Source organism: Etheostoma spectabile, chromosome 7 (assembly GCF_008692095.1).
Source record: "Etheostoma spectabile isolate EspeVRDwgs_2016 chromosome 7, UIUC_Espe_1.0, whole genome shotgun sequence".
Taxonomy (NCBI): Eukaryota; Metazoa; Chordata; class Actinopteri; order Perciformes; family Percidae; genus Etheostoma; species Etheostoma spectabile.
Window position 1 is genome coordinate 19,490,428 of NC_045739.1, and position 23,443 is coordinate 19,513,870.

General features: G+C 39.4%; 1 protein-coding gene across 3 annotated transcripts in view; it reads left to right on the forward strand.

The window, feature by feature from the left end:
- The window catches only part of LOC116692359 (vitamin D3 receptor A), a 74,821-nt gene extending 52,240 nt beyond the window's left edge, over window positions 1-22,581 (forward strand). For all 3 annotated transcript variants that reach the window (XM_032520590.1, XM_032520591.1, XM_032520592.1), the window contains exons 3-9: window positions 2,719-2,849; window positions 11,320-11,504; window positions 14,598-14,697; window positions 15,691-15,868; window positions 18,393-18,544; window positions 19,126-19,242; window positions 20,477-22,581. In XM_032520590.1, coding sequence (XP_032376481.1) covers window positions 2,719-2,849; window positions 11,320-11,504; window positions 14,598-14,697; window positions 15,691-15,868; window positions 18,393-18,544; window positions 19,126-19,242; window positions 20,477-20,730 — 1,117 coding nt within the window. In that variant the 3' untranslated portion in view covers window positions 20,731-22,581. The remainder of the gene's footprint in view (window positions 1-2,718; window positions 2,850-11,319; window positions 11,505-14,597; window positions 14,698-15,690; window positions 15,869-18,392; window positions 18,545-19,125; window positions 19,243-20,476) is intronic.
- The last annotated feature ends 862 nt before the right edge of the window (window positions 22,582-23,443 follow it).

The window sequence follows — 23,443 nt, forward strand, 5'->3', positions numbered from 1 at the left end:
GATGATGTTTGTGAAGTGTGTGTGTTTGTGAACTCTGTTGTGTTATTAGCTGCCTGTTCATGTGGAGGAGGTGTCTTCAGTTTGCATCTTACTTGCATCATGTACTTTAACTTTGATTTTTCTGCTGAAGTTTAATTTGAATCTATACATTTCATTATCATGTCATTAGTTATGTAATCAAGTCACACTTATTCACCACCATACGTTGTGAAATGAATAGAAAATAGAGTCAAGACATTGACAAGGTTAGAAATAATGATTTGTATTTGAAATAAGATTTTTTTTTACATCAAACTTTGCTTTCGTCAAAGAATCCTCCATTTGCAGCAATTACAGCATTGCAGACCTTTGGCATTCTAGCTGGTAATTTGTTGAGGTAATCTGGAGAAATTGCACCCCACGCTTCCAGAAGCAGCTCCCACAAGTTGGATTGGTTGGATGGGCACTTTGCATACCATACGGTCAAGCTGCTCCCACAACAAGCTCGATGGGGTTCAGATCTGGTGACTGCGCTGGCCACTCCATTACCAATAGAATACCAGCTGCTGCTTGCTCTAAATAGTTCTTGCACAATTTGGAGGTGTGTTTAGGGTCATTGTCCTGTTGTAGGATGAAATTGCTCCAACAAGCCGGTCCACTGGGTATGGCATGGCGTTGCAAAATGGAGTGATAGCCTTCCTTATTCAGAATCCCTTTTACCCTGTAAAAATCTCCCACCTTACCAGCACCAAAGCAACCCCAGACCATCATATATCCCACCATGCTTAAAGATGGCGTCAGGCATTCTTCCAGCATCTTTTCATTGTTCTGCGTCTCACAAACGTTCTTCTTTGTGATCCAACACCTCAAACTTGGATTAATCCGTCCACAACACTTTTTTCCAGTCTTCCTTGTCCAATGTCTGTGTTCTTTTGCCCATCTTAATCTTTTTCTTAATTGGCCAGTCTCAGATATGGCTTTTTCTTGCCACCTGCCCTGAAGCCCAGAATCCCGCAGTCGCCTCACGTAGATGTTGACAATGGTGTTTTGGCGGTACTATTTAATGAAGATGCCAGTTGGGGACCTGTGAGGCGTCTGTTTCTCAAACTAGAGACTCTAATGCTTATCTTCTTGCTAGTTGTGCAACGCAGCCCACTTCTTTTTCTACTCTGGTTAGAGCCTGTTGTTGCTGTCCTCTGAAGGGAGTAGTACACACCGTTGTAGGAAATCTTCAATTTCTTAGCAATGTCTCGCATGGAATAGACTTCATTTCTAAGGACAAGAATAGACTGTCGAGTTTCAGATGAAAGTTCTCTTTTTCTGGCCATTTTGAACGTTTAATTGACCCCACAAATTTGATGCTTCAGAAACTCAATCTGCTCAAAGGAAGGTCAGTTTTGTAGCTTCTGTAACGACCTAAACTGTTTTCAGATGTGAACATGATTGCACAAGGGTTTTCTAATCATCAATTAGCCTTCTGAGCCAATGAGCAAACACATTGTACCATTAGAACACTGGAGTGATAGTTGCTGGAAATGGGCCTCTATACACCTATGTAGACATTGCACCAAAAACCAGATATTTGCAGCTAGCATAGTCATTTACCACATTAGCAATGTATAGAGTGTATTTCTTCAAAGTTAAGACTAGTTTAAAGTTATCTTCATTGAAAGTACAGTGCTTTTCCTTCAAAAATAAGGACATTTCAATGTGACCCCAAACTTTTGATCGGTAGTGTATATATATATGTATATGTTTGTGTGTGTGTGTATATATATATATATATATATATATATATATATATATATATAAAATAGTCATTCAAAGGAGCATTTCGGACTGCTTGTTATAGTGAGTATAGAAGTTGATTTCAGTCATTTCAAGGTCTGGATAAGAATGGAAAAAAGAAAACCAAGTATGAAAAAGTGTTTCTTGCCCCTAGTCTCTTTTCTGAAAAATAAAATTCTAAAAAAATAAATAAATCATACATGCGGAGTGTTGGCGTTTGGAGCAGGCAGCCAGCCCAGCTAAAATGTTATCCACTGTGTGAGAGAGTGCACGCCAGAGCGAGCTTGATGTCATCGGAAGCAAGGCAAGAAGTATGGCGTGCCACTGAATGCACACTCCTACGCAGAGCTGCCTAAACGTCACTGCCTGCAAAACAGCTTTGCCCCAAGTGCCTTATAACTATACCAAATCTGGACATCCGCGACCAAATTGGTTTGAAAGTAAATCCTGCAATATCTTTAAATTGTATATACACATAGCAAATAACCAATAACCAAATGTTATGCATGCCTGAACATTTATGAGTTATGCAGTGATGTTGTTATCAGAAAAGTAAAGTTAACATTCTAACATTTCTGCTTAAGGAAAACATATTTTTCAATTTATTTTCTGTTCTAGAGAGAGAGAGACAGAGAGAGACAGAGAGAGAGAGAGAGAGAGAGACTGTTGAGGGAAAATAAAGAGCATCAATGGATAGTAAGTCTTGTTTGAGGATAGAAGTTTTACAGTGGAACGTCTTCCAACTTCCTGCGTGGGAGTGTGGACTGAAGAGCCACAATGGGTAAATACAAGTTTTCCGAGGGCTGGCGGATGTCAGATATGGTCTGAAAAATCTACCGGGAAATTTAAGTATGGAATGTTAGAATGGCCACTGTGTACGAACCCTGAATGGAATATTTGAACCACCACAGAGAATAAACAAAATGAGTTATCGATTTGCTCTCCTTCTAGGCGCAGCATGAAGCGTAAAGCCTCCTTCACCTGTCCATTCAACGGAAGCTGCACCATCACCAAGGACAACCGGCGTCACTGCCAGGCCTGTCGTCTCAAACGCTGCATTGATATTGGAATGATGAAAGAGTGTGAGTAGATTATTTTCTGATCTCTGACATTCTAGCCATGCTGCTGATTTCATAAAGTCATAGCTTGAGATGGAGGAGTGACGTTAAGCTGCAATATTAGTTTCAACCATTTTTGATGAAGGTCTGTGATTTACTGTTTTGTCATGTGTCTGGCTTTGCTATATATTTTTTTATATTTTTTATTTTTACATTTTGGCTTAGGACAGGAAAGTAAAAAATCATCCACTCTAATCCATTATCTAAATTAGTGCAATATTCAAAATCAAGCCCAAGTTAAACCTTGTAATTTGTGAACAATCGTTTTTTATTTTTTAGTCATTAGGCTATTTGTTTTGCTGTTTATTGTTTTATTGATGCTCTTTATTATGCTAACATCATTATTACAATTATAAATTATCTTTATAGACTTTCTCATAGAAAAGCTTAAAATGCTCATATTATGTAGCATCATTCACAATTAGCTGTGAATAATGACATTGTACTCTCGATTGTGTTTTATTGGTAAGCGAAATTAATTGAATGAGAAATTAATCTCTATTTCAGGCTACAAAGATTGAAGATTGAATTAATAACAGACAGGTTTTTTCTGCATGTTTACAAATTTATTACATTATTATTGGTAGTAATTACTTCATCAGTCATGCGTTGAGATTTTTTAAATGTAAAAGAACAAAGAAGCACTGTGTTTCTTCATAACAAGTCGGGGTGCATTTGAATTCCAACAAACCAATAGGAAGTAGCACCAACAGCACTGCAACATAACCATGACAAGTAGTGGATGACAAGAGCAGAATGATAGAGAGGGAAGGAAGGAAGGAAGCCGTGGAGGTTATAGTCCTGTTCTACAATGGCTCGCTTTCTTCAAAGAGACACACAATGGTCTGGCCCACATTTCCATTCACAAACAGACTGTGTATGTTTGTGTGAAAAAGCGACAATGCAGGGCAGGGTTCAGACTGCTGATAACAAATAGCCACATGACACTGGAGTGTCTGTATTCCATTGAAAAAAGATGAGAGAAGACTGAGCGGGAGGAGCGAGACTTATTAGTATAAAATGGTCTCTTTGTTTCTCACAGCTCAATTCAGGTATGTGGGGTGAAGGAAGTCCCCTCCACTCACTGCTAAGTATTACAGCTGCTCTGCTGGTCGCTACAGTGTCTGCTGGACACTGTGCGGCCATTTCAAGGCAGCAGCTTTGTTCATATTCTGTACTACCAGTACAAAACCTGACCTTCTGCAAGCTCAAGCTGTTTCAAGAATGTTGCATTCATGCAAACTGCACAATCGCTCCAGGGTGGCGCTGAGAATAAAGCAGGGTGATACGTTTGCTTGACATTAAAAGCACATTTTAAACTTTAGTGAATTCCCGTCACTGTCATCTGAAGGCTGCGTGTATGTGTTTGTCTGAAGTCTGTGAGTGGACTGATGTGCATTGTCAAAATGTTATGATGCAGTACAGATCTACAGGTTGGTAATATTCCGCTTCCAATCTGTAGGGGGACCGAAGCGGGAAAAGTTCTCTAGTGTTGCTTTAAATATGGCTTTGCCCTGAAGTTGAATTGATTTACTTCCCTCCATGAAAAATGTAAAAATCCCCTTCTGTCCACTAATATGTTTTTGGAAAACTACTTTGTCTATAAAGCATAAGCAATCACAGTCCCTTATTAGAGCTGCATTCTTAGCTTTAAAAATGGCAATCTTAATGAACTGGAAAACATAGAAATGGACTGTTACACTGTGAATAACTGGTGTCACAAAAATATAAAAAAAGTGCTCCTCCACACCTCCTGTGTAGATGTGGACTTGTGCTTCTGATCATGACATGACCTATGTTTCAGAAGGTCACAGTGCATGTAACATCTTTGGCTCATTTTGAGCCTGTGTATCCATGTCACTGTGTCCACTCTGGCTGTGTCATTATATCCACATAATCAAAGACACACACAAAACAAGGATGCGCACACACCATGTTCCCTGAAAATGAATATACATGCAAGGGCCAGAATGAAGTGTGGCACTGAGCTTTGATTGGTAGAACATTGACATACAGGATGCGCACATGGGTGCATGCACACGCATGTGGACTCACTAAAAACACTTGTACAGGTCACCAAAGGCGTACTCCACAAAATAAACACAAACAACAACATGAAAATCAATTATGACTGTACAAAAGTTGCTCATCTTACAGACTGCTGACGGTGAGGAAAACACATAAATGCTTTGTGCTTATCTCTACACTTGGTCTTATGAGCATGCTCCTTACAATGATTTATTTGTGCATTTCATCAATCCGTCTCACTGTGAGTCTTGTGATGTAATAATAATAACCAAGTATAATTCTTCATTTTTAATGGGAGATGGTATACTATGTTCTTGAATGCATCTTTGAGAATTAATTACAATTCAGTTCATCTTTGTTTTATGTGTTTGTCTGCCTATTTGCGATCCTCTTTTTATTAGCAGCTTTTTCTTAGCAACACCACCCTTAAGTTAAAACTGTGTGTATGTATCTGTTTGCGTGCCCGCTGTAAGCTGTGCCAGTTGAGTTGGTATAGTAAACACCCCTGTGCTGTCCTTGTTTGACAGAAGTGAGATGCATGCCAAGAAAAAACCTCCCCGCTTGTGTGTGGGAGCAAATGTATTTGCATGCCTGCTGTGTTTGTCTGTTTGTGGGGGGGGGGGGGGTTGGGTTCGGAAAAGGATTAGAATCACAGTAGTTTCTGAGATGTTTCAGCCTAGTTGATTGAATTCCCACCCTCAGTGTTTTTCAGTAACAACGCTTATCCTGTGGTGCTGCCCTCCGTTTGCTTCCGTAATTTACAGTCTTCGTCTCTCTGAGGCTTTTGTATGCTGTCTCTTTAACAACATTTACACCTGCATTACCATAATTGCCAGATGCTTAATTTATAGTTGGATAGACATGTTGATTAAGCTTATGTTTTAAAGCATTTCCATCAATATAGATTTGTGTGGTGTGCTATAAGATAGTTTTGATAGATAGATAATAGATATAATTAAATGTTGTGTGGAAAATAGCAGGAACTCAACCAGCAAATACTGTGCAAATGAAAGAAAGAAGATTGAGGTCCACACAAATAAGACATTAAAATTGCAAAGTAGATACAGTCTGAATGTGTTTAAAGCCCATTTATTTCTGCGACCATGTACACTTCCAATATGAACTACTGGTAAGCCATTTTCTGAGACACTGGAATGTGTGGGTGCCCTGACGCCTGACTGACCTGAATTCACCTCCTGGAATACCACACTCCCAGGGCAGCAGTGGAAAAACATTGGCCCCACACACCAAATCCAGCTTGACATAATAGTGCACCAAAACGTGAGTGTTAGCAGCATCCATTGTGTTTAACTGGTCTGTCGGCTGTTTAATGAGTAAGCTCGCTGTGAACCTCCACTACATGTAGACTCTGCCTTTCCCTCTTTGCCAGTGTTTCTGGCATTACCTGCTCTCTCTGTTTGCCTTTCTTTTTTTGGCTTTCTTTCTCTGCTTTCCAAACAGCAAACCTTTTTGGTAAACTGCTTTGCGTCTGCCAAGAGCTGTGGGGTGGTCAAGATGTTCCTTTGATGCTCTGTTGTTTTTGTGGACACCTGCCTTAATGATGCCATCTAAGGCTCAAACTTGGCTGGGGACTGACTGATTCAATCATGTCCCAGCCTTAGAATAGCTTCTTTGACGGCCTGTGCCAAACTTTGACCAAACGGTGCTTATTCACGATTGGGCTTTGTGCTGTATACTTGGATGTCCTCGCTACAAGGAGTGGTTCCAGGCAGTCCGCTTGGACTGGATGGACATTGGAGTGTAGCCAAAGCAGCCTAATTAATGATAATGGGTTAAAAGAGATGAAAGCCAAGAAAATCCTTTGGTTAGCTAAGCAGTCAGATTCATTCAGTTGCCTTTTTAAGCCTGTGTAGCCAAACTGTTGTTGTTGTTGTTGTTGTTGTTGTTGTCGTCGTCGTCTGCATAGCTACAATATGCTGTTATGTAACATTGCTTCTGTGGTTGCAATCCAGGGTGCAGTCTACTTGAAATACAGTTGTTTACAGCTTCCAGTAAAACAGCCAGTATTTAGTATGAGGTGCATGACCTGAGTTTTATTTAATTTAGAGTCATTTGTGCCATCTCATTGGCCTCCTAAATAAAAAGTTACTGTAAAGAATGTATTTATTTGGTTTTATTCCTTTGATTCAATTATGCACTTATAATTGTCAAGGAAAAAACTTTAGCCACAGACGGAAGAAATTAAGACATTTTAAGCAGTTAAAAGCAAATTTAGAGGTTACTACAGCTGACAAACACAATAGTGGAAGGAGCTATTATCCTGCATTCAGCCAACATGGACAAGGTGTCTATCTCTTACAAACGACACATGTCATGCCCATGAACCTTAACTAATGGCATCATTTGATGGAACTAAATTTAATTAAGTAAAGTAGAAGTAGAAGAGTGTCTCTGTTGCTGCTAGACCGTCCGACCGTATGTGCTCGGATTGTGACCTCATGGCTCTGGGCCTGGCTTTCTTTGGCCGTCATGCTGTCTGTCTGTATGCACAGTTGAGCGCATCATGGGTAATCAGTCACTGTGGCAGAGAGTCAAAAGGATAATATGGGCTGAGGCATTTATGGGTCAGTATATTACTCCAGCAGTGACTCAAATAGCCAGGCTTCAGACCTGGATGACAAAAATACTAGATGACAGTGGTAAAATATCACTGAAGTAGTACATTGTCAGTTACTGTGTGTATTTGAGCAGTATTTCTATATTCTGTGCTGTTTCTTTGTTTCATGTGTGCTATTTTTAGGGTGCCAGAAGTATACTGAAAAAGAAAACCGGTTTGCAATTAACTTGCTAGATAATGCCATCGAGGTATGAAATTTGGTTTAGAAACTATAATGCAACCTTGTTTTTTGGTTCAGTGGTAAATATTTGTTCTGAATATATACTAATTGTACAGTTCTCCTTGTGAGTTATGCGCTTATGTGTTATGTTGTGTGCAAGAAAACTTGCCAGGTGTTCTTATGTACATCAGCAACATCAAATGATAGTTTGAGTGACATAACGCTCTCAAGACTCAAGACTAGCTTGCCCTCCCTCCTCCTCATCCCGTCCCCTCCCCCTCCCTTCTGTGCTTCCGCGCACTAACGCCCCAACCCCCCAACCCCCCAACCCCCAAATCCTTCTTGTCAGGTTTTTGCTGGAAAGCTGGAATACTGTTTGTGTATGCATCGTGGTGCAGGTGGGCACATTTTGTTTTGGTTGCTGTTTGTAGACCCTGGGCTGTCTACAGAGACCGCGTTTTTTTTAAAGTGTGTTCTGGGACAGGCAGCTCGCGGATAGTGAGGATGTGTATGTGACAACAAACGTTCTAGCCTAAAACATCGCTTAGAACACCTTTAAGTAATCAACCTGCTCTTTTTACAAAGTAGTCAAATGTAACAGAACAATTTATTTTCAGACCACCTCATTACAGATATGATATCCATGCATGGAACATTTAAGGCACCTGTTATTCATCTTTTATATAATTTCTTCAGGCACAGCTTGTCTTCCCGGGTTTCCTGTTTCACACCACAAGTGGCTACTCTGCAACCCACAGACAGATGTTGGTCATTCTGTTGGTTGCTGAGAGGAGTTTTTAAAGAAAAATATTGTACTTGCAGTGCGAGTTGAAATTGAAATTTATGAACGCCAATAGATTGAGGTGCTGTTGCTAGTGTGACTAACTCAGTGTTACGCTATATTCATCCACTAATGGTGGCAATAGCTGCTTATCGGTAAAGAATGACGATACAAGTACCAGTATCGGTACAAATGGAGTACTACATTTGATACCTTTTTTTTCTACTTCATTGAAGCATGGAAGCACTCCGTTGCATAAAATGCCACCCCCACTAGCTGCTGGGTTAGTGGGCCAGTAAGATGTTGCATTGTATTGCAGAACGCTTGCAGTTACTGGCTGCAAACAAAATTATACAAGTAGTCATCTTTTCTAGTTCTTTGTACAAAAAGTATCAATTGCAGATATTGTTTGACTGTAGAAGTTTCGATACTACTTGGTAAGGAGTTATTTCGGTTGATTGTGGGTTGGGTGTTGGTTGATCTGTTGCAATAGATATCTGTTGCAATCTGTAACAAACAATCAATATTAAAGTAATGTAATGCTCTAAGACATGTAGAAGTGGCATGCAAACCCATGAATCCCCAGAAGATCTTCTCATTTACTCAAACATAAGATAGTCATTATAAAGTGTACATGTTACCCATTCTACACCACTGTTCCACTCTGCCTGCAGTTTCTACTCTTGCAGCATGAATAAGGCAAAATGTACTTTAAAATTCAACGCCCGCCACATCAGCCGTATGAAAAGGCAGCAGACACGACAGGCCTTTTCTGCGTGCCAAGCTCACAAGATGTATGTTCAGGGAACCTGGGATGGAAATATTTAGAGCTTACATTACAGCTCTTTCATCTAGTTTTAAAAGCTAACTTTGTTTAACTACTGACAAGTGACACTTGTTTTTCTTAAAGCCACAATCAATCCTGAAACTGTATTCATTATTGCTGTTATTGTAGCCATTTTAGGCAATATCTTTGGATCTGAACACACAGATTATGTATCAACATCCTTCCTTGCATGCTATGAGTGAGCAGACACTTCCAGTTTTTTTCGATTGCTAAAGGACAAGGGGCACAACATGTGCAAAACTCAAACCACAGTCTGCACTACCAACAGTCACCTGAACTAAACAGTCCACATCTCCTGCAAAACTCCTTCCAAGCAACACAACTCTTAACCCACGTATCAAAACAGGCTCAGTGCAGCCAATCACTATGAACAACCCTCACTGAGATAAAACACACTAGAGTAAAAAGAGTAAAAACACTAGCGTCAAACACCAATACAGAAATGACAAACTTTCTCATCTTTACAATTTGAACAAGCTGAGTGACTTAACTCTACTCAATAATTTCAATAAAGAAAATGTATAGATTTTATGTAATTTACTAATTTTTGGTATGAGTGAAAATCAGCAATTTGCTTCAGTATAGTATTTTATCTCTAGTAATTTATGGAATTACTGGAAAAAATACTAAAAGGAACAGTAATTAGTGTGACTGATTCTGCCTCTCTCTAGCATCATGGGGCAAGTTGTCTTCATCACATTGGATGTCTTCATCATCTCTAAGTACTAATGAATGTGGTGTTTCCATAGCTTTCACCTCCATAACTTTCTGAAAAACACAGTTTTACTACAGTAAACATATAGTGTTTTTCACTTTTTTTATGGCTGTGTAACCTCAGACGTCTGACCTGGACATGTCTTTGCTCTTTTATTTGTTTCTCTCAAATGGTACAGTATATAATTGTTTCACTCTTTTTGGTGTTTGTATTAAAAAAAAAAAAAAAGGCTTTTTGAGCTTTCTCTATATAAATACCGTAGACACCTGCCTAGACTTTCAGGTAAAATTGCAATTAGCAGTGTTTGGCACCAGACTGAAATCTATCATTGCTGTTAAGGTACAACATAAGATCTACTTTTATATCAGTGTGTGTCATAATAAGTTCATCTTCCTTGTTTCCTTTTGTTCTGGAAACTTATCGTAATTAGGGGGAAAAAAAACACATTAAACCCAAACAATTAAATTAACAAGATGTTCATAGTACCTGGATTCATTAAAAAATGAATACATGTTGTTTTAATCATTCTGTTTTTGGTGCAGTATTATTATCCACTTTAACACGAAACCTGGTCACCTTCTTTGATTTATTGTGGCCCCCCTACAAGGATTAACTTTTGTTCTTTCTGTGGTGTCACTACTAGTGTGTGTGTGTGTGTGTGTGTGTGTGTGTGTGTGTGTGTGTGTGTGTGTGTGTGTGTGTGTGTGTGTGTGTGTGTGTGTGTGTGTGTGTGTGTGTGTGTGTGTGTGTGTGTGTGTGTGTGTGTGTGTGTGTGTGTGTGTTTGTGTGTTTGTGTGTTTGTGTTTGTGTGTGTGTGTGTGTGTGTGTGTGTGTGTGTGTGTGAAAACCTGCACTTGTGTTCTTTTACTAGATTAGACACAATGAGAAGAGCCCAGAACAGTTACTCTTTGTGATTGGGGGTTTAATGGAGTTACCTCTTGACTTGTTTGCGGCTTTCTGTCTTTTGGTGAATTTCAAAATATCTCTTTCCAAAATACATCCTATCAATGCATTTGCATTGACATGAATGCAAGCCATTGGTATGAGGAATTTAATTTATGATGTAGGAACAGTTAAATGAATGTGGGAAGATGTGTACATTGCTAAGCTTTACTGATCTGGGCTGCTCCGTGTGCGTGCACGCGTGCGTGCACGCGTGCGTGCGTGCACGCGTGCGTGCGTGCGTGTGTGTGCGCTGGGAATTTCATTATGTCAGTTCACTGCAAGATATTTGAATATATTTTCTATTCCATCCTCTATTGCAGTCATCCTGACAGACGAGGAGGTTCAGAGGAAGAAGGACATGATATTGAAGAGGAAAGAAGAGGAGGCAGCCCGGGAGGCGATGAGGCCACGTCTGAATGAGGAGCAGACCCGGATCATCTCCAGTCTGGTGGAAGCTCACCACAAGACCTACGATGCCTCCTATTCGGACTTCTCCCGCTTCAGGGTTAGTCCAGTACAAAGCCAAACCACATTCACATTATCATCCATGCAGCCAAAGTCACCATGTTATCCACCTTAAATATGGGTGGAGCAGGTCATGATGCCATGCAGCGGAAGAGAAAGTTGGCTGATGCACGGCATCAGGCCATAACACTACATCCAGTAAAAAGCTAATTAATAGATGAGCAATGGTTTTTTTCAACACGAGTTGTATACAATGCCGTGTTCTTGATAAGCAGCCTGCCACCATAGAAACTTAATTCCTTAGAGGTAAAATGCTAATGAACTGAGGGAGACCATCTGCTCCGGTTTACCACTACACTACAGACCTTGGTATTCTCTCTTTTATGACAGTAATTGGCTAAAGTAGGCTACTATTATAGCTAAATACTAGGAAAGGCTTCTACTTCTTTATGTTTTGATCAGAACAGTAAGCATGTAACTGTACTATGTTACTTAGACCATGACTACCTAGAATTCTCAATTTGGTTTGGCTAGATTAACTTTTAGTAACCAGACAGTACATAGGCCGACCTCTAGCTCAACCAGTAGAGTGTGCGCCCATGTAGGCCGAGTCCTTAGCAGCGGCACAGGTTGGAATATGACCCACTGCCCTTGGCTGCATGTCCTACCCCCTCTCTCTCGTTTGGTGTTTCCGTAAATCTGGACGTCCAATCCAACTAAATATAGGAAAAGACTTAAATAGAGGACCTAAATGACGTTAGCCACAGTGAAGTTGATAGCCTGAGTCCGAAGTCAAGAAGAAAATGGACTTGCGTAACGACTTGCATTTTCAGTATAGAAGCATACATTGGACCTGTTATAGTAGACAGCAGTACTAATTTTAAAACAGTTGTTTCAGCCTTGTATACCCCTTCCTGTTTGGCTGAATGTTGCTTAGCAATGCAAAGACCCTGCAGCTCAGGAACTGTAGCCTATTTAAGGTTTTATTGTAATTTTTTTATTTATTATCTATTTGGCATTTTTAAGGCCTTTATCTGTATAGGACAGCTTAGAGCCGAAAGGGGAGAGAGAGGGGGAATGGCCGCTGCACTGAGGAGTACATCTCTATACACGGGTGCCCGCTCCACCAGGTGAGCCTCCCAGGCGCCCTGATATTTTTTAATATGATTACATATGGCATTTTGTTGGCAAGTGGCTATCGTATAAGTATAGTCATAATTACATAATGCATACTCAAGGGTGCAATCACATCAACGTTTTGGTTTCTTTGGTCAAAACCAGAATCCAAATGGAGTTTGTTACCAAGTAGGTTTTCACATACAAGCAATTTGCCTTGGTGTTTAAAGGCCCTGGAAAACCCACAAAGCTGTTTTTAGTTCTTTTGGCTGATTGGACCTCTTCCCAGGACTGTGTTGGTGTGTATAGACTGATTGACTGGCATGTTCCTGAGTCGCCTGTTAGCTTTTTAGCACCTGTTAGGGAAGGACAAAAGACACTTTTATCATTGTCATTGGTAGATGAAATTTGTGACTTAATAAATTTCCATCCTAGCTCCGACCTACATTCTACCTTAACAGCGGTCTAATAAACCAGAAACATTGAAATTACCGTTTTTTTATGTTTAAAAAAAGGCTCTTACTCTTTAACAGAAAGGTTGATCTCCTTAGAAATCCTTTCCAAAATGTTGTCAGGCACTTAGAATATTATTCTGAGCCTACCAAGCACTTTTGTGAAGGTAAATGCAAGCGGGAAAATTGCCCTATTAACTTACACTGTAGCTTGTTTCGCCGCTGCTGACTGCAGCAATCTTGCTTAATACTGGAACAATTTCAAAGATTGTTGTTCCCATCAGTCACTTAGACAGAAAAACACAGGAACATAGGGTCCAGGTTGAAAAAAACGGTAGTTACCCTTTAATGTAACAACCATTGTATAATGGCGTTTTTCCACTGCATGGTACCTCCTCAACTCGCCTCAACTCTACTCGCCTTTTTTGGTTTTCCATTACGAAAAAAAAGTCCCTGGTACCTGCTAACAGGTACTATTTTTAGTACCACTTCAGTTTAGGTTCCAAGCAAGCTGAGGCGATACGAAAAGGTGGCGTGAAAACGTGAAGATAGAGTAGTCCTGAACAAACCCAGTGTTTAAATAGTTTAGCCTGCATTTTTTTTTTTTTTTTTTTTGCTGCTTCCAGCTTCTTTTAAACTAAATTTATCTTCTGGTTGTGGCAACAGCCACCTGCCAAGAATGAAAAACAACACACCTTCAACGTTCTGTATGTGTCGTGTTAGGTCACAACACACGAAACATTTTAACGTTTACTTAACACCCGTAACGGGAGTCACCAAAGGCATTTCTCCTCCCAACAAGGGCATCGTATTTTCTCCCTTCCATGTCATGAGCTTAATACTTTCAGACGACATTCTCTCTGCGAACCACAACAATCTGGGTCGTCCAGAGTACATGAGATGGAGGATGCAGATTGGATGGAACGTCTGAGAAAGTCTCAAAACATTTTTGCCTTTGGTCTGTGATTTATTAGTGCAAAGAGTGATTCCAGCACACACTGTGCAGACAGCCATAACCATCATCTGAATGGGTGTCACTTGGAATGATAATGAACCTTACCAGATGAAGCTCTCAATCACCTCTGACCAGTCTAAAAACAAATCTAAGGTATCTTTCGAAAGTGATTCACAATTGTTTTCATAAAGATTAATAAAGTGGATGCATACTTAATAAGATTTGCGTTAACCCTCATGTTGTCCTTGGGTCAAATTTGACCCATTTTCAACATTTTTGTATTTCTGAAAAATGGGACGTCGAAATAACGGATATTGAAATAAGTGCCAAAAATGTAAAAAACAGACGAAGCATTTGGAAAAGCGTAAAAAATGTTGAAAAAAACAGCCAAAACACAGATAAAAAACTTCCAAAACACCGGAAGAAAATGTTGGAAAAGTGACCAAAACGTTGAAAAAGAAACCCAAAAAATCATAAACAAAAGACAACAAAACTTTTAAGAAGGGACAAGTGTTTTTTTCATGGTCGACAGGAAGGCAACATAAAGGTGATGTTGTGAATGTATTACAGCGATGTATTAATATTTGTGTTTGTCTGTGTGTATTCGCAGCCTCCAGTGCGTGAAGGCCCAGTAACACGCAGTGCCAGCAGAGCTGCCTCCCTTCATTCCTTGTCTGATGCTTCCTCTGACTCATTCAACCACTCACCTGGTGAGAGTCATTCTCCTCCTGTCTTTGTTCTTTTTCATACTTCAGGGTTAACTTAACCAAGGACACGCAGTTGTGAAGAGCTCTGTTGATTTAATAATGCATAGAAACACCTCTGCTTTCATACTGAGTTTTAGTGCCAATGAAAGCCCATCCATCATCTACAGTTGAACATCTACTCTTTTACCTAGCAAGGCTCTTCACTGGAGAAACTAGCACACATCAAATGTATGCCTATAAAACCTGATGACATAATACTATTGTGTTTAATGTTCTATTCATTGTGAAGACTGTTTTGTGTTTATCTCTCTACAATGTTGTCCTTGTTCTATCAAATAGTTTGCCGTCACATATCCATCTAAGCGTGTTAGTTGGCACAAAAATGCCAGGGTGGGGAGTTTTTAGTGCAATTTGAAAATACGGAATGGTTTTGTTTTAATTTTATGTTGTTTGATGTTGATATAACTGCATATTCACAGGTTTTTAAATGTCTGAAAAGGTCTGTAGTTACCGAAACAGTGGTTTTTAATTTGCCTTTCATACAAACAAATCACATGTTATAGGTTATGTATGAATATTTTAGTTCATCTAAGTTTTTTTCTGATGTAGATTTTTTTTCTTATATTTCTAATTTTAGCATCAAAACTGTACCTTTCTTAAAGTTAGTTGACAGAAACTAATGGGAATACTAATAAAGAAATACGCTACTACATGAGCTTCAAAATTCTTTTTTGTAATATTTGTTTTTTGTGTTTCATCAAGTAAAAGATATCAATCGTGTTCTTTAAAATATGTTTCCTTAAAGTAGTATACAAACATCAGTCAGTATTCAATTTGGCATGTGGTTTATTTCTTTTGCAGCGCCACTATCTTCTCACAGCAGTGTCTTGCCTTGTTTTACCCTCTTACTGACTGTTGATATTTCTGTGTCTAAAATGCTTCCTTCCTTACCCTGCTCCTGTCTTCTTTTTGCTTTCTAATCCCCTCCTCAAACAGAGTCAGTGGACACCAAGATGAACTTCAGCAACCTGTTAATGATGTACCAGGACGGCACTAGCAGTCCAGACTCCAATGAGGAGGACACAAAGCTTTCCATGCTGCCACACCTGGCAGACTTGGTCTCCTACAGCATCCAGAAAGTCATCGGCTTCGCCAAGATGATCCCAGGCTTCAGGTAAAAAACTATGTACACTGCAACGATTGCTGGTAGATTGTGAGGTTTCATTACAGGGTAGCAGCATAGATTGCTGTCTACACAGTGTCTTTTTATGCCCCTGCATCGGCTAGCTAGAAGCTTTGTGTTTTTGAGTAGTCTGTCCTTCTGTCCCATTCTTGATAATGTGTAATTTCATTGAGTTGGTGACACTAATCTTGAAACTGTGCTGATTGTATAGATCTTTTGTGCTGCTGGGTTGAAAATGTTTGGGAACATCACACGTCCTCCAAAAAATACACTTCATACCTTTGTATACCAAAAGTCTTTACAACATATGATATGAGTCTAGATGGATGTGGATGTAAACTGCAACTTGACTGGTTGGCGGAGAAATACAACCGCAAGGCAGTCATTCTAGTTTATTTTAGGAGTCAACAAGGTCAGAATCTTCTTTATTTGTCAAAGTAGGGCTTTTAGAAATAATATGTATATAATAATGCTTTCTAAAAGCTAATATTGGAGGACAGACCTTGATTCTGAGTTTTTATTTGACGACAGCACTAAATCGATTGCAACACAATGTCAAGTTTGCTTTGATGGCATTTGCGTGCTTCTTACTGCATCTAAAATTACACCTTTGCTTTATTTTTTTTATGCTGTAACTATTTTGATAATAGATTTATCGTTTTAGTCATTAATCAAGCAAAAATGCCAAGCATTTGCTTGTTTCATAAAAATGTGAGGATTCACAGCTTGCTTCACTATTTTATGACATTTTATAGACAAAAAGTTTCATTAAATAATCAAAATGTGTTGTGTTAATTGAAAGAAAAAAAGAAATGCTAGTTTCAACCCAAATCACGACTGCTGAAGATGACCTGAACCTTTGACTGGCTCAGTAGAGCTCTGATATTAGTGCAATATATGTTATTATCCTCAGTTGCCATGAATCACATTCTGGCTATGTTGAAAATTAAACTTGATTACCCCTGCAGCTATCTGCTGCTTTATTAGAGTTCTGGTAATGATTTGTTGACCAGTAAAATGCTGCTGTATCCAACAAGTAGCACGTACAGACACGAAGGTTAGCAGACCGAACGAGCTCCCCACCTACACGAAGAGCACATTGATTTGCTGCCCACATGTATGCAGGACATGATTGGGTATAGTGAGATGCTATTATAACAAACAACAAAGCTCTTCCGGGAATACGCCGGAACAGGCTGTGGCTTTATGAATGCATGCTGAGCTGAAAGATAAGTTTATAAATGTATGCGCATACAGAGACCACGTATAAAAAGAATAGATGAGACCCATATGGGTATACATAATGCAAGCGTGTGTGTTTGCATGTTAAGAACAGAAATGGAAACCTAACAGTAAATGTTTAGGGGCAGCTTGCTTTATTTTTACCTACATTTATTCCTACTGCCTGCCTTGTTGTGGACCTGAGTCGTGTGTAGTTCAGGGGATATCCAATGGGAGAGTCTGGGATCTTTGTTCAACTAAAATATCAATCTGGACCAGATTAACTCATATTAGACACCTGCAGCTCAGGGTGTAACCGGGCCTTTTGTGAGGCTTTGTGAAGCACTTCTTGAAACCATTCAGCTTAATGTGTGTTCCATCTTACCTTGCCAGGTAATAAATTCTATGGGATTTGTATCGTTCAACGGTATTTGAGTTGAAAATTCAGGCCTTAATAATCAACAAGTTTTCCTTTTAAGAAAATTGTCAAAATGTTGCTTTCTATTCAGTCAGGTCTTAGTCCTCCACAAATATAGTACTGTTTGAAACTTACTTGGCGACTCTCTATCTATGCATCATATACTGAAACACTGCAGTAATTCCATCTATTTAGTTGCTCCCTGAAATAACTCTGCAACTTTTGTAATTTCTTGACATAAAAGAAACAAAATTGTGTGTTCAGTCAGGGTTTATTTGCCACACACTGCCAATGGACATTTGCTGTACTTAGCTAATAGCACATACTGACACTATTTGTGTGATAGAAACTGAGAAAAATGACAGAAACGTGTTGTTTCTGTCATGTTTCTCTGTTTCTGTCTGCTTTGCTGTTCAGTCAGTATAGTAATCTTTTGCTTGAGTCTCATTTATAATTTTTAACAATCACTTGTTTTCAAGAAGGATAAGATGACCAATATATGTTTTTAGGAAAGATTTACGTAGAAAAAAAATTAGTGCGATGATTACATTGTTGCAAAACTACCTCAAATATACTGTATCTTTGGCATTTCTGTACTGCAATGTGTTGTTGTATTGACTGTATACACAATACAGTCATATGTGTGTGATAAGCTGATATTTATCGGTCTACCTCAAAAATTTACAAGTGACTATGCAGTTCCTAAATAAATCAAGTAAAATTAATAATAGATTTTTTTGAGAAGTTGGTACAGTTAAAGTTGAAGTGAAAAAACAAAATGAAGAAACAAAAAGTATGTTGACGCTTGTGTCTAACTGTCAACATAAATACAGTAATAGTGCTAATAGTAACAGTATCTGTGACTGTGTGTTTCAGAGAGCTGACAGCAGAAGACCAGATTGCTCTGTTGAAGTCGAGTGCCATTGAGATCATCATGCTGCGTTCAAACCAGTCGTTCAGTCTGGAGGACATGTCCTGGAGCTGCGGAGGACCTGACTTCAAATATTGCATCAATGACGTTACAAAGGGTTTGTTGCATCTCACTGTCATAGTACCACAGTGACACTAATGAAACCGGATTAGAGGCTCCGTTTCATGTGTTTAAGAGAGCCCCTTTTATGCTTTTTGTGTCTATTCGTGTGTTATAGTTTTTTGTGTATGTAATAGATGTATAAAGTAAAAAAAAACAAATTTCACCCCAAATGGGGCTTTCTTTCCCACAGACATTACTTTTTCTCAATTGCCTAAAAACGACTAGCCCACATTCTTGTTTGAATGCAGAGGAGCTGATCAAACATCTGCCTACTGCCTATCTACGCACACTTGCACATTACTATGAGGTTTTGACTTCGGGTATTTTCATAGAAACAATAAACAGAAACAGAAAACAGAAACACACACTCAGTTCTTATTCACTGACACATGCAGGGCCATCTCCATCCGCAATGTATAAATAGACACAGATACATAGAGAGTAAGGATTCTACTTTGAAGCACACTGCTGTACTGTGTAAGTGTGTTTCGATTTATAAATCAGTAGAAAAGCACAATATAATGTGTCCCTGCCTTGGACTCAGTATAATTGTTATGTTTGTGTGGTCATCCATAGCTGGTCACTCCCTGGATCTGTTGGAGCCGCTGGTGAAGTTCCAGGTTGGTTTGAAGAAACTCAACCTGCACGAGGAAGAACATGTGCTGCTCATGGCCATCTGCCTGCTCTCCCCAGGTACTGCTTGTGTTTGTGTGTTAATTTGAGTGTTCACGTTGTAGGTGTATTCCCTGCAGAGGCATTTTTATAAGAGCAAGATTGTTAGTAGATTGACTGGCTTACTAACAACGCCACATCAGGAAAGCACAAACAGTGTAGCACAGGGTATGTGTTTCCCAATAATTAGTGTGTTTTTGATGCTGGCAGTAACGCATGAAAGAACATGAAGTTACCAAACAACGTCAGAAATGAATGTTACTAAGCCTTTAGTGACAAGCTCACAACAGCAAATGAACATAAGCACTGATTGAGGTCATTGAGCAGCAAGGCCATTTCAAGAATACAACTCATTTGCCCTCTAAAGGATTTCAAAGTCTGTTTCCACTGTTTAACACCGTTATGAGCAGAGTTTTAATAACTGTGATATTAAAATTTCTGTTTATGGCCTTTCAAAATGTAAATGCAAATTGGAAAAAGATACATTCCTCCCATAAGAGAAAGGAAAAAAACAAGAGCAGTGACGGAATCCATAAAAATGTAGATTTGCTTTTGTACAATCTGTATAATTTTTAGTAGTAAGGCTCAGAAAATCCCTTGAAACAATCACCCTCTCATCTGTCCATTAATAAGCCAGCATTTCTTTTCTGTTCTAGAAACTGTTCTCAAGCATGGACTACTGATGTCAACTGATGTAATTTCTGAGTAACTTAACTTATCTTGAAAAAACAACATATGTATAATATAGAATAAGATATGCTTTATTGTCCCCAAGGGGACGTTTTGCTTGGGCATTAGTCCTACACACAGCTGCAATCAAATTTAAACTTAAAACAATACGTAGCCACAAGACAGATACGCATATGTAAGTGAGTTAAACAGTTACATATCACTCGCGTGATAACTAACTAACTAACTAAATAGGAATGTGCAAAGTAGTTGTGATGTATTTTGTGCTGGAAGTGTAGTATACATTAAAATACTGTTTGCCATAGCCAGCCAATATGAATATAAAGTGCATTTTATGGGAGGAAGTAACAACATTAACAATGTAAACATGTCTATGCTCCATGATTACAGTCCACTACAACAAAACAACCAACAGATTTTTTCCCCTCCTGAACTTTACTCTCCTCTACCTTCTTTCTGTGCCCTTCCCTCTCTCCACCTGCCTCCCTCCTCTGCTCTGTGACCTCCCTCGTAACGGGCATGCGCACATTCCTTCCACCACGCCATCTCTGTTACCCAATGGCAGATCGTCCTGGTGTCCAAGACCACGGCCGCATCGAGCAGCTCCAGGACCATCTGTCAGAGACACTGCAGGCCTACATCCAGGTTAACCACCCAGGTGGACGCCTCCTCTACGCCAAGATGATCCAGAAGCTGGCCGACCTGCGCAGCCTGAACGAGGAGCACTCCAAGCAGTACCGCTCACTTTCCTTCCAGCCTGAGCACAGCATGCAGCTCACCCCGCTGGTGCTGGAAGTGTTTGGCAGTGAGGTGTCATAGCAGAGAAGGAGGCACGCTCGCATACATACACACACTCATCACACATCACAGGACACACAGGACAACCAACCAATCCTTACCGCCTTTTCCCCAAGAGAACCCCAGCCCTGATTATACCTGGACGTGAGGGAGAAAGATGGATAATCAGATAGGTGGAGAGTAACCTTCCACCCCTTCAGCATCTGTCCATCATCCTCCTCCTCCTCCTCCTCCTCCTCCTCCTCCTGACCTCAAGCAGCAAGGCTCAGATGCCTGGACCTCTGAATTTATAGATTTTAAGACTTAAAATGCTCTGGATTTCTGCAGCACCTGGATAAACAGATTATATTTGAACCTCTAAATTTGCAAAACCATCACCGCATTAAATGTCAATACATCACTCAGATGTCCTAACTCGTAGACATCTGCAACTGACGGACATCCTGATCCTCTCCAAATTTAGAAACTCCAAAAAGGAGATCACCTTTTCTCATCACCACCTTTCCCCCGGATATCACTGCTAAGTTCCTCTCATTTCTTCTTCTTTTTTTTTTTTTTTTACAGCTAAGACAGCTTGATGGATGTGTGTTGCATCCCTTCTACCATCATCCTCATAACATTGTTCACATCATCGCAATGGCAGACAGAAATAGATACACACATTTACATCATATAACCAATGCTTACACTTGTGAGGTACAGACACATTGCTAGCAATGTTACTACACTCGTGTTAGATAGCTATAAACTATTGTTGTTTTACAGTTTGCTGACAGCAAAGACATCCAAATATATTATACGTCAACATAGTCAGCTTTTAAAAATAGTTGGTTAAGATGGGCTGTTTAGCCCTGTGTATCTGTAGGTCTCAGATGGTCAGCTGAAGCGAAGAAAGGAAGTATAGGTAGGAATGTAGTAAAGGAACAGCGAGAAGAGAAGTGCCATTTGGAGGAATGAGTAAAGGAGGTTGGATAGATGGAGGGACATGCTACGGTTAGAATTCCCTGTTCATAAGACAAAAGGGAATTTCACAAAACAAGAATGTATGTTTAATGCTATTAAATATAAATGATACGTATAAGCTGATATATATATAGATATATCTATATATATATATATATATATATATAGATATATTAATATATATTTAAGAGAGTGAAACATGGTGCTTCCAAGATGCAAGAGTGTTGTATAAAGTAGAGGATTTGAGGCCCCTTCTCAGTTGTGTGTGTGTGTGTGTGTGTGTGTGTGTGTGTGTGTGTGTGTGTGTGTGTGTGTGTGTGTGTGTGTGTGTGTGTGTGTGTGTGTGTGTGTGTGTGTGTGTGTGTGGTTTGTGTGTGTGTGTGTGTGTGTGTGTGTGTGTGTGTGTGTTTTTCTTTCTTTCTTTCTTTCAAAAGACATGTAGACACACAAGAAAGCGCTGAGAAGTGTGTGAGGAGTCCTTCTATTTTTGAGATGTGTGTACAGTATTTGAGAATATTGATGAACCACAAGGGGGTGTGTACAGGCTCTGACCGAGGGATTAGTGCAGGGAAGCACTTCTCTGTTGGATGTTTTTTTGGACCTGTGAAGTTTGTACACGGACACACGCAAACGTAACGTCATGTTTCCTGGATAGTGGTTATCCAAAAATATTTGTTCGGCTGGTTAGAATGCTGCTAAGACCGTTAGAGTTAGATAGTTAGGTAGATAGGACAGAAGCCAACAACTGGCTGTTGCCTCAGGGAAAAGTTTGTCTGATGATATTGTGTACTAGGTGTTTATGGTGTGTGTGGCGTAAGCTTACAATCATTATAAGACGGAGATTGTTTTTGAAGCTCTAGGCATCACTGTGATTTCTAATCATACTAAATAACAGCAAGTAAGCTAAAAGTGAAACTTTTTTTAAATAAATGACTACATTATTTCCATTACTAAACTTTATCTGCTCAGTTAAAAATGACTTATGAAATTGTTTACATAGTCCTACAATCCATTAGAGATCATTGTTAAAGTAGACCTTCCTATTAAATGGCTACTTTAAGCCACAATACACAATACAGTCATATATGTGATAGCCTGGCTATTTTAAAATACAGAGCCATCTATGGTAAGACATTGAGTGATTAATATCAGCCTTAAGGTTATTTTTTCAGGGCAAAGTAAATAATCTACAGAAGGTAGCAATGTACAGTAGTTAAACAATGTATATAGCCTGTAGTGTTTTTGGAATGAAATCCTTCAGATGCTCTAAACAGCTAGGCAGAATTCTAAAACACGAGAAAGAAACTTTTTTTTAAATATAAAACAAAAATCAAGCCTCATACATTTTTCTCACATCTATATCATTTCAACACCAGCCACATAAGCGAGGTTTAGGATGTTAATTTTAAACATCACTACATATCATATCACGTTTCCTCTCATGCAACCCTCATGCAGGCCTGGATCACCCCCTTGTGGACAAACTTTGTAAATACCACTTGCTAAGTCTGTACATAGTTAGGCAAAATACTAAGAGAATTAAATTGTTGATGGCAAGATGCTCTGGAGATACAGCACTATATGCAATTAGGAGATGGACTCGTTCTATTCAACTAGAATCGCCAGAGACGGCAATCCTGGTCAAGTTATTGAGTTGTTTCTGGGTGCGCTGAAGAAGACTGTCTGATATGGTTGTGACCAGTATGGATGTTTTAAAAAAAAGCTGATGTTGGGAACTCAACATTTAGCAAATTCAGATTTAACTAATTTC